At 41.9% G+C, this 15055-nt stretch overlaps 1 protein-coding gene across 2 annotated transcripts; it reads left to right on the forward strand.

Moving 5' to 3' along the window:
- The first annotated feature begins 439 nt into the window (after positions 1 to 439).
- On the forward strand, positions 440 to 14826 carry capzb (capping actin protein of muscle Z-line subunit beta). Of its 2 annotated transcripts, XM_034083279.2 has the most exons (10): positions 440 to 681; positions 6692 to 6781; positions 8377 to 8498; positions 8606 to 8719; positions 8805 to 8946; positions 9662 to 9778; positions 9861 to 9926; positions 10196 to 10272; positions 11838 to 11939; positions 13739 to 13828. In XM_034083279.2, exons 1-9 carry the CDS (start codon positions 679 to 681, stop codon positions 11929 to 11931), a joined length of 825 nt encoding a protein of 274 aa, XP_033939170.1. In that variant the 5' UTR covers positions 440 to 678; the 3' UTR covers positions 11932 to 11939; positions 13739 to 13828. The 2 variants fall into 2 exon arrangements, with proteins under 2 accessions (XP_033939170.1, XP_033939171.1); XM_034083280.2 differs by lacking the exon at positions 11838 to 11939 and having other exon boundaries at positions 441 to 681; positions 13739 to 14826.
- Positions 14827 to 15055: the final 229 nt, after the last annotated feature.

Consider the following 15055-nt stretch of genomic DNA (forward strand, 5'->3'; position numbering starts at 1 on the left):
GGGTGTGGACAGAAATAAGGGTGGAGAATAGTCAAGATTAAAAAAAAATATGACCTTTCACAAATATCAAGAAACAAAAGGGTCTCAATGCCCAATCATAGCAGTTTGCAGTTTTCTTTGGTGAAGCACCTTTTTTTCTAACTCCATAATTTCATATTGAAGACAAAATGTAGAACGATAAGCTTATATGGCAAGGCTTATTTATGGTAAATTGGGTTAAACATATTTTGTATTCTTGATAATATACATATCACAGTATTGCTACAAAACAGAAGAGAAAAAGAGTGATCCGTAGTTTCTATTCCTTCACACAGTGTACATGTCTGCCTCACTGAGTGCATATTTTTCTGCACCACTCCTCTCTTTCCATACTTGGCAATGCCTTTCTTGCTCCTTCGCTATTGGCTGCTGCAGAGAAAGCCCGGAGTGACCCGGACATGCAACCGGGCCTGTTTTCTGGCTGCAGCCTCCTTCCTGTAGCCCGGTTGAGGAAGTGAATTTCGCTGACAGGGCTGGGTTCAGTGAGGGAGAGGCGAACAAAACATCTTCTGCGGGGGACTAAAAAAACACAACAAAACAACAGCAGACGAGCGAAGAGATTTGATAAGCCACTGCAAAACTAAGGTGTAGAGACATCGGTGAAATCTTCCTCCCCTGCCCCGCTGAGACGCCGCAGACATGGTAAGGGCCGAGAGAGACGGGAGAAGAGGGTTTGGTGGCGCTGCTGCTAAAGAAGCGTCAACGGCTAAGCTAAGCTAACGCTAGCTGGAGCTGCTGGGTGGTAACCTGAGAGCAGAGGCACCAGGGGGTTCAAGTGTATAAATCACCGATGCATATCTTTCTTGCACTGTTGGCAAAACTTCTGCGTAATGGATACGGATGCATTAGCTTCGTAGCTAAGCTAGCAGTTGTTTCTTACTGATAGTTAGCTAGTAGCTAGCCGTTAGCCAAGCTAGGTGCCCCGTAGGCATAAAGTTAGCACAGGATGTTTTGGATTTGACACAAGTTCGTGAGTTGTATCAGTGAAGAAGAGTCCAAATATAACGTGTGCACACACACATACACACGATCCTCCAGACGCGCACAACACACGCACATACAGGCTAATATAGTCAAGCGCCGGGTTGCCTGTAGCTAAAATAAGACTGCTTGCTCCTCCTATTCCTAGACTAGCTGTCAGCCTACTCTCTTAAGTGCTTTCTGCCTTGTGAGTTTGATCTAGACTTGACCAATACTTTATCTGGGAAATGCTCAACTCTGACAACCCTTACATATCATACCTGCAATCATTGTTTACACCTTGCTTGTTTTTGAACATTTTTCTCATTCCTCAATCTCATATGCTTGTAGCATCCCTTTAATTGATCATGCATTTAAGTTAAACAAAAACAAACATTTGACTTCGACTATTGTAGCATAATGAAGCAACACTTGCTTTCCCAAGTTGTCCCACTGTTTAAACTGTGTTTGGTAGTACTTTCATTTAGTGACCTAGATTGTCTTGTGCTTGAGTTGGGAGGAGCAGCTGGTTTCTTTCCACAGTCGCCCACTCTCCTGGCCTCACCTCATCCATCCTGCTGGCTGAGCCCTGACCCCGGGGGTTGTTGGTCTGAGCTAGTGTTTACATGGAGACAGGACAGCACTGGTAAACACTGTGTCAAGGAGTGCAGGTGCCTGATGGTGCAGACTGATTCATCAGCTGAGAAAGATGTGTAGACAGGCAAAAAGCAACCCGGAGGAGAGGAAATGGCACGGGAGACATTGCTTAGAAACTTCTGTGATGTTCAGTGTCACCTGTAAGGGGAAATGTTTATGGAAAGAGGGTTCTCTACTTTATAACATGCCATGGTCCTTTGTCCAGCCCTCAGCAGTAAGAGTATACTGTTAGGTTTATGTTACTTCATAAGTAAGCCAAGACAGAGGGTTTTTCGACCTCTTAAAGGAAAGAGAATTAAAAGGGTAAAGCAAACATCTATTGCTTGTATGGTGCGATTTCGGAATTAGATTTAAACACAATTAATTCCGACTAATTTCCAAACAAAATGTTATATATTCATATTTCTTCATTCTTCTTAGAAGTGAAGAGTGTTTGTTTGTCTCTTATGGAAGAAAACAATAATTTAAAATGTCAGGATTTTAACTCTGGGCTTTCATAGCCATAGTAACGTTTGTAATAACGTGTTGAATGTTTTTAGAATGTAAGTTGGGCTACTTATACAACACCAACATTAACTAAAATGTAGGTATTGTAATATTTTGTAGTTATCTTTAAGTCTTACATAGCCAGACCTATCTCCACGGTGCTGTGTCAGGACGGGCTCTAAATATTGTCATTCTTGAAACCATTCACAGTTGTCTTAGGCGTTGCTAAGCACAGAATGCTGTGTTGGGGCCTTTGCAAAGTAGACAAGGCTGTGTAAGAAATGGCAGGCTTTTACCCACAGTCTGCTGAGTAACACTGCAGAAGAAGTGACTTTAATGTTATTGTCTGATAATGATTGTGGAAGAGCCAGTTATAGACCAGGGTTTGATGAAAAACAAGTTTTGGCCCTCTACTATCTCTCAACTTCCTACATCTTCTTACACATTCCCCAGAGTTTCATGTCCTGGCTGGTCTGTCCTCCCCTGCTCACTTATATCCGGTTGCTCAGTGCTGATTTTAGAGATACCCCCAGGGAAGGCCTTGCTATGCAGCCCTCTCTCTTATGTGCCTTTTTGCCACTGTCATTTTTCATTTACTCATAATTAACTTGACTTTCTTAAGAAAAGAAAACTATTTTACATGTATTTATCTTAAAACCGCTGCACAACAAAGAGACCATCACAGTTAAAGGGATTACTTTTTTGAAGGAATGTTTTCTACTGGATACAACATACATGAACATTAATCTGAAAAAGTCAAAGACTGGTCCTGCTGCTGCTTTACAAACTGTAGTTTATTGAGGACCATTTTATCCAACATGTGTTGAGTGACTTAGTATAACAAAACAACCCTCAGTAAACAACTAAGACAGATAAACACAAAAGGAGTCGTCTCCGTCAGTCTCAGGCTGTATATTTTGTGGTTAGTTTGGTGGGGGGTGGACCACCATCAAGTAACTACACCGTAGCAGAGATCAAATTAGTCAGGATTTGTTTGATTCAGATCAGCATTAGGGGTCTAAGATAATATTGGTGCACTTTAGTATTGCGATATTATGTTTTGTGAGACTATCAATTCTAAAAAAACACTGTATGGATTTTTATTATTAGTTAAAACATACAAAAAATAAATATATACAAATTGGTGTAATGCCACTTGAAATTTCAGGTTTGTGTAGCAGGAAAACAAAACATTTGTTCCCAGAGCATCAGTAACATTAGTCTTTAAAAAACATATTGTTAATTGTCTTTTGTGATTCATTGATAGAAGGTAACCTCGGTACAGCTCATTGAAAAGGCTCTTCATAAAAAGCTGATGGCATCTATCTGCCGCTTAATGTGCCACCCTTCCGGCATGACATGACACGCCTCAGAACGATAAAGAGCATCCTTTGACTGATGGACGGTATCCTCACTGACATCACTTATTTGAATATGGTCTGTTGCCACATGTATTGAAGTTTTACCTACAGAAGGTTTTTCTGAACTTGGCTTTTTCAATTTAACTGGCAGACAATTACTTTGGTCTAAATGTCTCACGTGACTAATCATGAATGGTGTTAAGTGTACTGAGCTGGAAGGGTTGTGTCTGTAGTCTCGCAGAGTTAATCCTGGAAGGGTGTGAATGTACTCAGCACATCTACGCCTCTCATACCCTCATACAGAATGTAGCAGGCATTTATTATTCGGCTGTTTTTGAGACGTGAAGGAGTTGAAGTCATCATTTTTTTATAGGCAGCATACCAATACCATGGCATGATCCAATGCTTACGTATATTTTCTTACACAATACAACTTCACAGTGCATAATGAGGGAGACTGCTTTGAAAGTGGCGCGTTGTGAAAGTCATTATTTCAACACAACCTCCTCAAGAGCAAAAGCAGGTTTTCTTTGTAAAGTATAGATCCCATATGATTCAAGTGTGTCTCAAAACAGTAACCCTATGTCCGTATGAACATTGAAGCAGGTTTCACTTGCTCTAATCCTTCCTCTTGTTTATACTGGCCATGAATAGATCCTACATGATTTGTTTAGGGGTGCAAATTCCACAATCCTGCACGAAAATATGTATTTTTTTAAGTTTATGTGAAGATATCATGAAGCTCCAGCGGTCCCAATTGTTCAAAGTCTCTTTAGCACAAAAGGTTTGCGTTAAAGGTCACATGTCATGGCCATTTCCACTGATCATAATTCCATTGTTCAGGTCTACTAGAATAGATTTATACTGTGCAATTTTCCAAACTCACATTGGTTTTGCATACAGCATCTCCGTAAAGTATGTGTATTCAGCAGTATTCACTTTCTCCTAGTGTTGCACGGTGTACCGATACTTGAAAGGTACCGCGATACCCTGTCGTTAAAAACGGTACGATTCCTCCGTTTTATTAGTATCGGTACTTTAAGAATGACGGGGAAAAGTACTCCGGTGAGAAAGCGCCGTTTTAATAAAAGCCGTGTGTGTTCAGCGCTCTGCTTCCACTCCCTGCACTGCAGCCGTGCCTGCCCTGCAGTCCCGCCCCTCTCAAGCACGTTCTAAGTCCCTCCCCTCTTTCGTGCACGCGGCCACGCGCTAGCTGCCAGAGCTGTGAGAAAACGAGAAGCATGGCTGCAAGTGGGAGTGCAACTTGCGCTGCGCCTCGGGTTGTTGACAAAAAAGACGCCATAAGCGAAATTTGGAAGTATTTTAGTTATATCTCTGACAGTGAGGGCAAGCCTACGGACACCACGAGGCCTGTCTGTGAGAAATGTTTTAGATCCCTGCAAACCAAGGGAGCCAACACATCAAACTTGGCTAAGCACCCGCCGACCGGAATCCAGAGCTGTTTAAAGAATTTAAAGACAGACAGGTTAGCGAATGTGATAGATAACATGCCCATGCCCTCAAATCTAAGTCAAACCAGTGTAATTTATTTTGTGACAAACGAGGCAATTAATGGCAATGATAACTGTCTAATATGGCTATTGTTTTAGCTAACTTACCAATGTGGCTAACATCTGCAATATAATGTCAATAATTATTTATATTACTGTACTATTACAAGTTAATAAAATATAAAAAAAAGTTCTATTTTATAAAACAAGAAAGTTGTTTGAGATGATGCTTAATTTGATTTAATACGAATTCTTGTCATTTATTTTGTTTATTGTTCTCATCGTTTAAAAGTTTGTGTTATGGTTCTGGCACAATATTACATTTAAGACTGTTTCCCTTTTTTTAAGAAAAGTATCGAAAAAGAATCGGAATCGCAATTCTTGACTTGGTATCGGTATCGAAACCAAAATGTTGGTATCGTGACAACACTACTCTCTCCACTAAATGGCTCGTTGCAGCTCTTGCCCCCCGCCTCCCTGTGAGCCCAGTGTGCTCCGATTGGTCGGGACGTTGTGAAGCGCGCTGACCTCCGTGGAGGTGTGATTTCCTTGTTTAGCGATACACAGCCAAACACAGCCAAACTCACCCTGAGCACACACAAAGTCACAGCCGAAATAAGTGTGGCTTGATATTGAGTAAGAAAAAGGTTGATAAACGCTGTGAGAATGGGTCTGCAGAGAGAATTTCGCTGCAATCCCAACTGTCTGTTATCAGCCTGCAGCCAGGGAGGAGAAATCAGCAGAGCTGCATGCACTGAGTGTGTGTGTGAGGAAGTCCGTGGATTGGTCAATTTGGACCAATCAGCGGGGGCTTAACGTAACGGCTCCGCGGACGTAACGTAACGGCTCTGCGGATTGGTCCATTTCGTTCCGGGGACGACATGACATCATGATGTACCCGGAAGAATCAAATGGACAGTGACGTATCTCCAACGAGGCGTTTTGGGTTAGAGTTTTACTCCCTACATCGTGTACTTTGAGGGTTTTGACTCTGCACACCATTTACATGCATAAAAACCTTCATAACACACAAGGGGACGGGCAATAACCGGAAAAGCATGACATGTCACCTTTAATGAAAGTGAGTTTGCGTGTTTACTTGATGGGTTGCAGATGAGGGATAGAAACATAAAGAAGGATGTTGTTCTAAAAAGTTTGTAATTAGGAATTTGGTTTCACTTAACAGTCTTCTTAAGCCTCATGTTTGTACTTTTATATAAAACAACACTCAATCCATTTCTCTAATTATGATGAAAAGGCTTTTTATTGTCTAACATCATTACAGCTATTGGCTTTTTATTTCTATGGTGGGAATGAAAGCTGGAACTGTCTCGCAGTTAAATGTTTTATTATTTTTTAATAATATAATTGGTCTCAGCTGGTATGACTTCTAAGTCTTTAAAAACAAACTTTACACCTGCATTAAGTTAGAACAAAGTGATAGCAATTTCTATACATGTCCTTTGTTCTGTTGTGTGGATAATAATATCATTCTAATAGCAATTACGTATTAAATGTAATGATATATCATTGATAGATTATTCTTTAACATTGTTGAATAAAAAAACTGTTGGTTTCTAAATGAGATTCAAACTAAAACTTTTTTATTTATTTTTTGTGAATAACTATAACCTGACGGGCGGGACAGTGTAATGAATGTTGTCTCCTTGTTTTCAGAACGACCAGCAGCTCGACTGTGCCCTGGACCTGATGAGGCGTCTGCCTCCTCAGCAGATCGAGAAGAACCTCAGCGACCTCATCGACCTGGTGAGTTTACGTCTCCGCTTCATCTGTCAGACCTCCATTACCTCTAATGAAACACACAGGGTTTAGACTATTAGAAGGTGGTGTAAACATCTATTTAAGGATCCAGGTTGTGTTTATCTTAGATTCTGAATCAATTCACAACATTCCGCAAAAGAAACCCAGATGTTCTGTAATGGATGGACAGCAATCCTAAACATCCAGTTAAAGTTGTGTCAAGTATTTGTGTGTGATGTGTTTGAAAACTAACAAAAATACCAGTTTCAAGTTTATTATTATCTGTAACACGCAGCATTTAAATATAAAATGTAAATAACCTTATACACATGTGACTGTGGTTGTTCCATGGTGGCTTTGGGGATAGCACAGATGCATGTTTCACTGTTCAGCCGCCTCACAGCCAGGTAGAGCAGTGAAAATATTCCTAATATATAGATTTCCCTTCAAACTGATATTGAGTTATACCCTGGTTTACTGTCCTGGGATTGTTGTTTGTAAGATCTGTAGTTTGGTTGCATCACAAGAGTCTTTCAATGAGCCTCCTGTGGGTTTTTATGTTGGTGTTTGTTATGTAATACAATGCAAGGTAACTGAAGCTTTTTTTCAGCCTTTGTGGAAGTTTCTTTTCTTTCTCAATCCTCTGTGTACTTGAATGACGTAACATTTATGCCTGTACATCCATAGGTGTATAATTTAAACTCTTATTGGTTTTCTTTTGAGGTTGTTTGACCCGTTCTGTTAATTTTAACAAAGCAGTGCCAGCTGAGTCTGAGAAATGAAGCTAAATTAGACACAAATCAAATCACACTTCTACCAGTGTTAGCATGGCACCATATGCATTATTTTCCACCCAGACCCCCACCTGCTCACCTTCCTCTTCCCTCACATTTAACCTCTCTCCCCTGGGCATAAGCTCTCTTCTCACCCATTACACTGTGTCTGCTTGTTAGCGATTATTATCAGAGCTGTCAATCACCTCCACTGCCAGGCACCTCTGCTCAAACTCTTCCTGGTGTGACTCACCTGAAATCACCTCTTTCTTTCCTGTTTGTTTCACATCTCTTTGACTCCTCCTCCCTTCTCCATTTTCTCTCTTACCTCACACTTTACCCCCCCCCCCCCCTCTTTACCTTGTTTCACCCAGTCTGGGCTGCCAGGTGTGTGACTGTTCGGGGGTGTGGGGGATTTTTGGGGAAACAGGGCCTCCTTTGTGTCAGTACTCTGATGCTGGAGGACATGGAGAGGGGAGTCCATGTCAGTCTGTGAGAAGTAATTTGTACCCCCTCATCCTCTTCATATTATGTTTCCAATTGATATTATATTCAAGCTCCACTGAGTAACCTCTGCTTATTGAAAAAAGCTGGTATGTGAAAGGAAGACGAGTGCTTTCAGTTCACCTTTGACCAAAGGAGAAAACCAAACTCAAGGCTGCTTTTGTTTCTGCTGTCTTGTCTGTTCCTCAAGTATGCATTTCTTACAGGATGTGCAAATAGAAAATAGAATTAGGGATATTTTACCAACTTTTGAAGAAATCTATTGCTTTCCAAAACATTGTGTTGATGTTCTTGGATTTTTTTTCTTCTTCTGTTTGTTTTCAGGTGCCCAGTCTGTGCGAGGACCTCCTCTCTTCTGTGGACCAGCCCCTGAAGATTGCCCGGGACAAAGTGGTGGGGAAAGACTACCTGCTCTGTGATTACAACAGAGACGGCGACTCCTACAGGTCGAGTTCATAACTGCACTTTAACCACATAAAGAGCTGTTCTTGACACATAGACCTATGGCAGCCAACTTTTAATGTGTTTTGTATTGTTATTTTTAATACATCAGATCCCCGTGGAGTAATAAGTATGAACCTCCCATTGAAGATGGTGCTATGCCTTCAGCCCGCCTGAGGAAACTCGAGGTCGAGGCCAACAACGCCTTCGACCAGTACAGAGATCTGTGAGTAACAGCGAAGATATCCGATTGGGTGTTTTTAATAGATGGTCAGCGTTTCCCTCTATTGACCTCCATGTGTGTCTTCCAGGTACTTTGAGGGTGGCGTGTCCTCTGTGTACCTCTGGGACTTGGATCATGGCTTCGCTGGAGTTATTCTCATCAAGAAGGCCGGCGATGGATCCAAGAAGATCAAAGGGTGCTGGGACTCCATCCATGTGGTGGAGGTGCAGGTGAGAATCAGTCGGAATGAAATAGGTTGACATATGAACATCTCCAGTATTAGTTTTGACAGCTGATTTAGTACAAGTCTTATTCCTCAGACAACAATGCCTTCTGGTTTTACTCACGTTTAAGTTGTTTCCATCCTTCATAGTTTTAGTCTAAATGTTTTTGTAAAGTTTTTTTATTTTAGGTCGCTTTTAGAGCCAATTTGTAGGGCCAAATGTGCAACTGCGTATGTGTAAATAAGACACCAGAACCGGACCCAACTGGCAAACCTTATGTATAACGGAGCCAACAGTCAGGATTTAGGACCGAGACACGGGCGGATACAGAATCCGTGCCGCAGCACAGTGTGTTTGTCTGCAAGAGAAACAAACAGAAACTTTAGTTATTTAAACTAGTTTTCTGCAAACGATACTCCATGTTGATAAAGCACCGTTCTTGTTTAATGACGCTGGTGCCGTCTCGTCATCGTTTCTTCTTAGTCATGGAAAAGTTTGTTGTCAAACATATTTTGTCAGTTTACTTTAACCAAATTATAACAGGCTCCTCCCAGTCTTTCTGTTTTAGTATAGTAAGTCTAAACATGCAAAGACAAAAACCTGTGTGAGTTTTGCAGGTGATGTTTAAATCAGTGACATACAGGGGATCCTTTAATCCTTGGAGCGATGCAGGGTGAAACTGCAGTTTGTCTCATTGCGTGTTGTGTCTGATGGCGAGCAGGAGAAGTCCAGCGGTCGTACTGCTCACTACAAACTCACCTCCACCGTCATGCTGTGGCTCCAGACAACCAAGACCGGCTCCGGCACCATGAACCTGGGCGGCAGTCTTACGAGACAGGTACGGTGTTGAGCTGAATGTTAAACCACTGCTGAGCCTTCTGTTGACATCCATGAACTCAATTTGTTTAATCTTTTCGCAGATGGAAAAAGACGAGACAGTTGGAGAGTCCTCACCCCACATCGCCAACATCGGCCGCCTTGTCGAGGTCAGAATAACAGCTGATATCCTGCTTCTTTAAATTTGATCTGCCTACCTAAAACATCTGCAGTGACATTAGTGGAATTTATTATTATTCAAGAATAGATGTCCTGAACATTACACTGGATATTTATTAAAACATTACTTTAAGGAGTATTCTTTTTTTTTTAGTGCCTACAAGTTTTCTGTTTTCAAAAAGCTTTTATCTTAAAATGTTGTCATTGTAAACTGAAAAAAGTCAGACTGATAGCTAGAATGTTTTAATTCTTGTTTCAGGATATGGAGAACAAGATTCGCTCCACACTGAATGAAATCTACTTTGGCAAGACCAAGGACATCGTCAACGGCCTAAGGTAACAGCACATGAGTAGTTTGGATGAATAAACCCCCCCCCCTCTCGTTCTACAGCGCCTCAGTCAGCGGTTCTGCAGAGACTCTGTTCGTCTTCTTCTACCGGAGTTGGTTTACTTCTGAGTCTCCGTCTTTCGGCTTGTTCAACAGACATTTCTGTCATTTCTTATCTGATCATTTATTTGATTTATTACTCTTCTCAGTTGCTTTTCTTTAATGGTGGACAGTAAGTTAGTACCATTAATAAATTACGATTTTAAATTTGCAACTTTACACTTCACCACTTCCCTGAGGCAAATATTTTTACCTTTTTACTCTGTTATATGTATTTGATAACTTGAGTTACTTTAAAGCTTTAGATCTATATTATTTATGCAAAAATAATAATAATGTATTATTTTTGATAATTGACCACTTGCTAACATTCATAAATGACCCAACAGTATATAGTAAAATACAAGTTTACTAGCTGCAACATTAAAGTGGTGAACACATAGAGGCATCAATAATAATGATTAAATACCAGAGTAACTGAGCATTGCTGCATTTTCATATTAATTATATTAATCATATTTCATTGTTAACTTTAAACACTGTCAGTAACTGATCTGAGTATTTTGTCCACCACTGCATATTTTTCTGTATTCTCCCCACCTCCACTCTCCCCAGCCATCTCTTCAACCTCTCCTATGATTTCATTTTTCTTATGTCTTCTCTCCTACATTTTGCCTCCATTCTTCTCCCTGTCTGTCCTCCTGTCTCTCCCTCTGTCTCCTCTCCTCCCCTCATGTCTCTCCCTCTGTCTCCTCTCCTCCCCTCATGTCTCTCCCTCTGTCTCCTCTCCTCATGTCTCTCCCTCTGTCTCCTCTCCTCCTGTCTCTCCCGCTGTCTCCTCCCCTCATGTCTCTCCCTCTGTCTCCTCTCCTCATGTCTCTCCCTCTGTCTCCTCTCCTCATGTCTCTCCCTCTGTCTCCTCTCCTCCCCTCATGTCTCTCCCTCTGTCTCTCCCTCTGTCTCCTCCCCTCCTGTCTCTCCCTCTGTCTCCTCCCCTCCTGTCTCTCCCTCCGTCTCCTCTCCTCCCCTCATGTCTCTCCCTCTGCTTCCTCTCCTCATGTCTCTCCCTCTGTCTCCTCTCCTCCCCTCATGTCTCTCCCTCTGTCTCCTCCCCTCCTGTCTCTCCCTCTGTCTCCTCCCCTCCCCTCATGTCTCTCCCTCTGTCTCCTCTCCTCCCCTCCTGTCTCTCCCTCTGTCTCCTCCCCTCATGTCTCCCTCTGTCTCCTCCCCTCCTGTCTCTCCCTCTGTCTCCTCCCCTCCTGTCTCCTCTCCTCCACTCCTGTCTCTCCCTCTGTCTCCTGTCTCTCCTCCCCTCCTGTCTCTCCTCTGTCTCCTCTCCTCCCCTCATGTCTCTCCCTCTGTCTCCTCCCCTCCTGTCTCTCCCTCTGTCTCCTCCCCTCCTGTCTCTCCCTCTGTCTCCTCCCCTCCTGTCTCTCCCTCTGTCTCCTCTCCTCCCCTCATGTCTCTCCCTCTGTCTCCTCTCCTCCCCTCCTGTCTCTCCTCTGTGCTCCAGATCTATTGAGTCTTTGCCCGATAACCAAAAGTACCGGCAGCTCCAGAAGGAGCTGTCGCAGGTCCTCACTCAGCGTCAGATCTTCATTGACTAGGTTCAGAGGTACAACCTGGCATGGAGGTGTGTGTGTGTGTGTGTGTGTGTGTGTGTGTGTGTGTGTGTGTGTGTGTGTGTGTGTGTGTGTGTGTGTGTGTGTGTGTGTGTGTGTGTGTGTGTGTGTGTGTGTGTGTGTGTGTGTGTGTGTGTGTGTGTGTGTGTGTGTGTGTGTGTGTGTGTGTGTGTGTGTGTGTGTGTGTGTGTGTGTGTGTGTGTGTGTGTGTATCATTGTATACTGCTAAGTCAAACACAGGAAAAAGACAAGACAATGTTTCTCATCACTTGCTGCTCCTCTCTCAGATGTCCCACTGTACTTAAAGGAAGGAAGCGAGAAAAGTTAAAATAATACAGTATTTTAGACTTTTCTTACAATCAAAACTGTTCATTCTAATCAATTATGATGACACCAAAGGGGATTACTTTCTAACTCAATTAATATCTGAACTCTTCTCCTGCTTCTCTCATCCGGAACGTTCTCTAATAAAAAGAGAAGTCTATCTAATTACAGCAAAAGGCCGACTCTATTACATACCCCAGCATTAAACAAAATTAGCCACAAAAACCTGATAGGAAACATTTTGAAAGCTTCCCAAGGACCTTTTTAAAGGACTTTCATTTCCTGAGGAATATCACAACTCTGCCTTTTTTAAACACAGAATTAACTTTTTTGGGCAAATTCAATTTTATATCACTATGAACCCTAGGATATTTGTAAAAGCATTCTGATTTCCGATGTGAATTGGTGAGAACCATCTGTTCCTTTTTTGTTTTTTTAAAACGACTTCATAATACTAATGTTTAGATTCCCATAAAAAAAGTATGTTGGACGGTAGATTGTTGAGATGTATATACACATTTTATCTACAACAAATAGATGCTGGAGGTAAAACATTTTTTTAGTGAATGTGTGCAGGACTTTGCTGCATGCTCCTCGGAGTATTTAGCAGCTGTGACGGCATGTTGTGCAGGTTTTGTTTGTTTACCTTTAAGTCTAACAAACCCCGAGAGGGAGCGACACACTAACCATGTCAGAGTATTCAAAGCCGTCACCAACGCTGCTGTTCGGCTGTCTATTGGCCTTATAAGGTTTTCAAAAATGTTGTGTTTATTCTGTGTGGAGAATGTTTTCCTATCAAAGTAAAACACATTTATAAAGTGTTTGTGAGTGAAAAAACTCATCACAGAGAAATCCGATTGGCATAGGTATTCTCCACCCTCTGTTCAACAGCTTTACACCTTTTTATTGTAAATGAGCTTCAATAGATGAAGGGAAACTGAGGGACAGAGCCTAACTTTAATATATCCATTGTGTATATAACATCCTAATACATATGCAAATGTTCTGCCTGTACACACGCAGATTACAAATTCTAGATGGTCCTAAAACGGTCTTTAAATGTCACTTATTGAAACCTGCAGGCATCTTGTTTATAATCTCAGATGGTTATGCAGATACCTCAGAGTTCAACAAAGTGCATATTGTGAAGTATAATGAATCCTGCTTTAAGACAGTGCAGACAGGTAAAGCACACGGTTTAACTGCATGATGGAAAATAACTGCAACTGTTTATGTGCCTGACACTAATGCCCCATGTGTGCAGTGTGTATGCATTCAGTGTGTGATAATACATATTTTTCTCCACAGAGAAGGGGTTGGGACGTGTTGTCTAACTTATAGATTCAGCGCCTCACTTTTTCTCTTCAACTTGTGTTTTGGTGTCACTGGAGAAGCTTTTCCAGTCTCGCTGTTTTCAGGTTCGATCTAGCACTGACTGTCTCTTCTCTCTTTGTCCCCCCCCCCACAGGAGTGTTCAGACTCTGGCTGACAAGTCAAAGCAGGAGGCTCTGAAGGTCGACCTGATGGAGGCACTCAAACGCAAACACAACAGCTAGAGTTGCTACTGTTTTAGTTTTTTTTTCTGTCTCTCTCACTCTCTCCGCCTCATCTCCGCCATCTTTTCTCTGTTTCTCTTCGTCTCTCCCTCCACGCCTGTTTCAGTGCTGCACTCTTGTTTATTTGTGGAAAAAAACAAAAAAGGAGAAAATGCTTAGCTTTTTATTTGTTTTTGTTTTTTTGTCTGGTTTTCATGCATCTCATCTGCCATGAAGCCAGTCCCTCACGCTCCCTCCGTCTCTCTTCACCCCTCTCCTCTCTCCCACGTTCTGAATATAATGATAGTATTACCACGGTTAATGATAATCTTACAGTGTGAGAGTCATTGTTGTAATAATCCCTGATGTTCTCACAGCCGATGTGTCCTCGGTCAGTTTCAAACTCGCGACTTTGGCCCGGCTCTTCCTCCGTGTCCAGGAAGCGGACACAGACTGTGCTGTAGGTGGTGTAGGCTTGGTGGGGCTGTCATTATGTACATCAAATTGATTTCAAGCACCTACTTTTGTCTACGACACCCCTGATATATTTGTATAAAATTATTACTGTTGGCGTATTACTGTCATTCTTCTTAGTAAATGGTGTGAACACGAGGGCGGCCTTCGGTTTATGTTAGAAGGTTTTTACTTTAATTCCACTCATGCATGTGAGCCTGTGTGGTGCTGCAGTGAGTGGAAATGTAGACTTATCAAACATGGGGATGGACTGTTATAATCACCGGGTGATTACACCCACATGTCAACCCAACCCCCCCTACACTGTGTATAACATGACAGTCAGCCCCCCCTCTATTCAGCTTGTTCAACTTTTCTCTCCTCACCTACAGTACTATGTCTTTGTTGGGGGTCACAGTTTGTCTTTGTGTCTCAGTGGAAACCTTTGACTGTTTCCATTTTGGAGGGGAATCTTTTTTGTTGTATTTTTGTTTTGTTTTTATTTTGTAAAGCTTATGATTCATATTGTATTAGAGCCTCCAGCAACAATAAAAACAGTAAAAAGCTACTCTTGCTATTATTTGTTTTATTTCTCTTGTTGAAAGGTATCGGCAGTTAAAGGCTTTAAATTGCTGTTAAAGTAGGGGGGGGGGGGGGGGAATCCTATATATTTGCCTATATGCAAATAGTCGGACAAAATATGTGCTTCTATCAACAAAATAAAAAGAACATTACCACTGCAAACACTGATATTGAGGTAGGTAACGCTTAACTTGTTAGCATTCATGATATAGTTA

Source organism: Pseudochaenichthys georgianus, chromosome 5 (genome assembly GCF_902827115.2).
Source record: "Pseudochaenichthys georgianus chromosome 5, fPseGeo1.2, whole genome shotgun sequence".
Taxonomy (NCBI): domain Eukaryota; kingdom Metazoa; phylum Chordata; class Actinopteri; order Perciformes; family Channichthyidae; genus Pseudochaenichthys; species Pseudochaenichthys georgianus.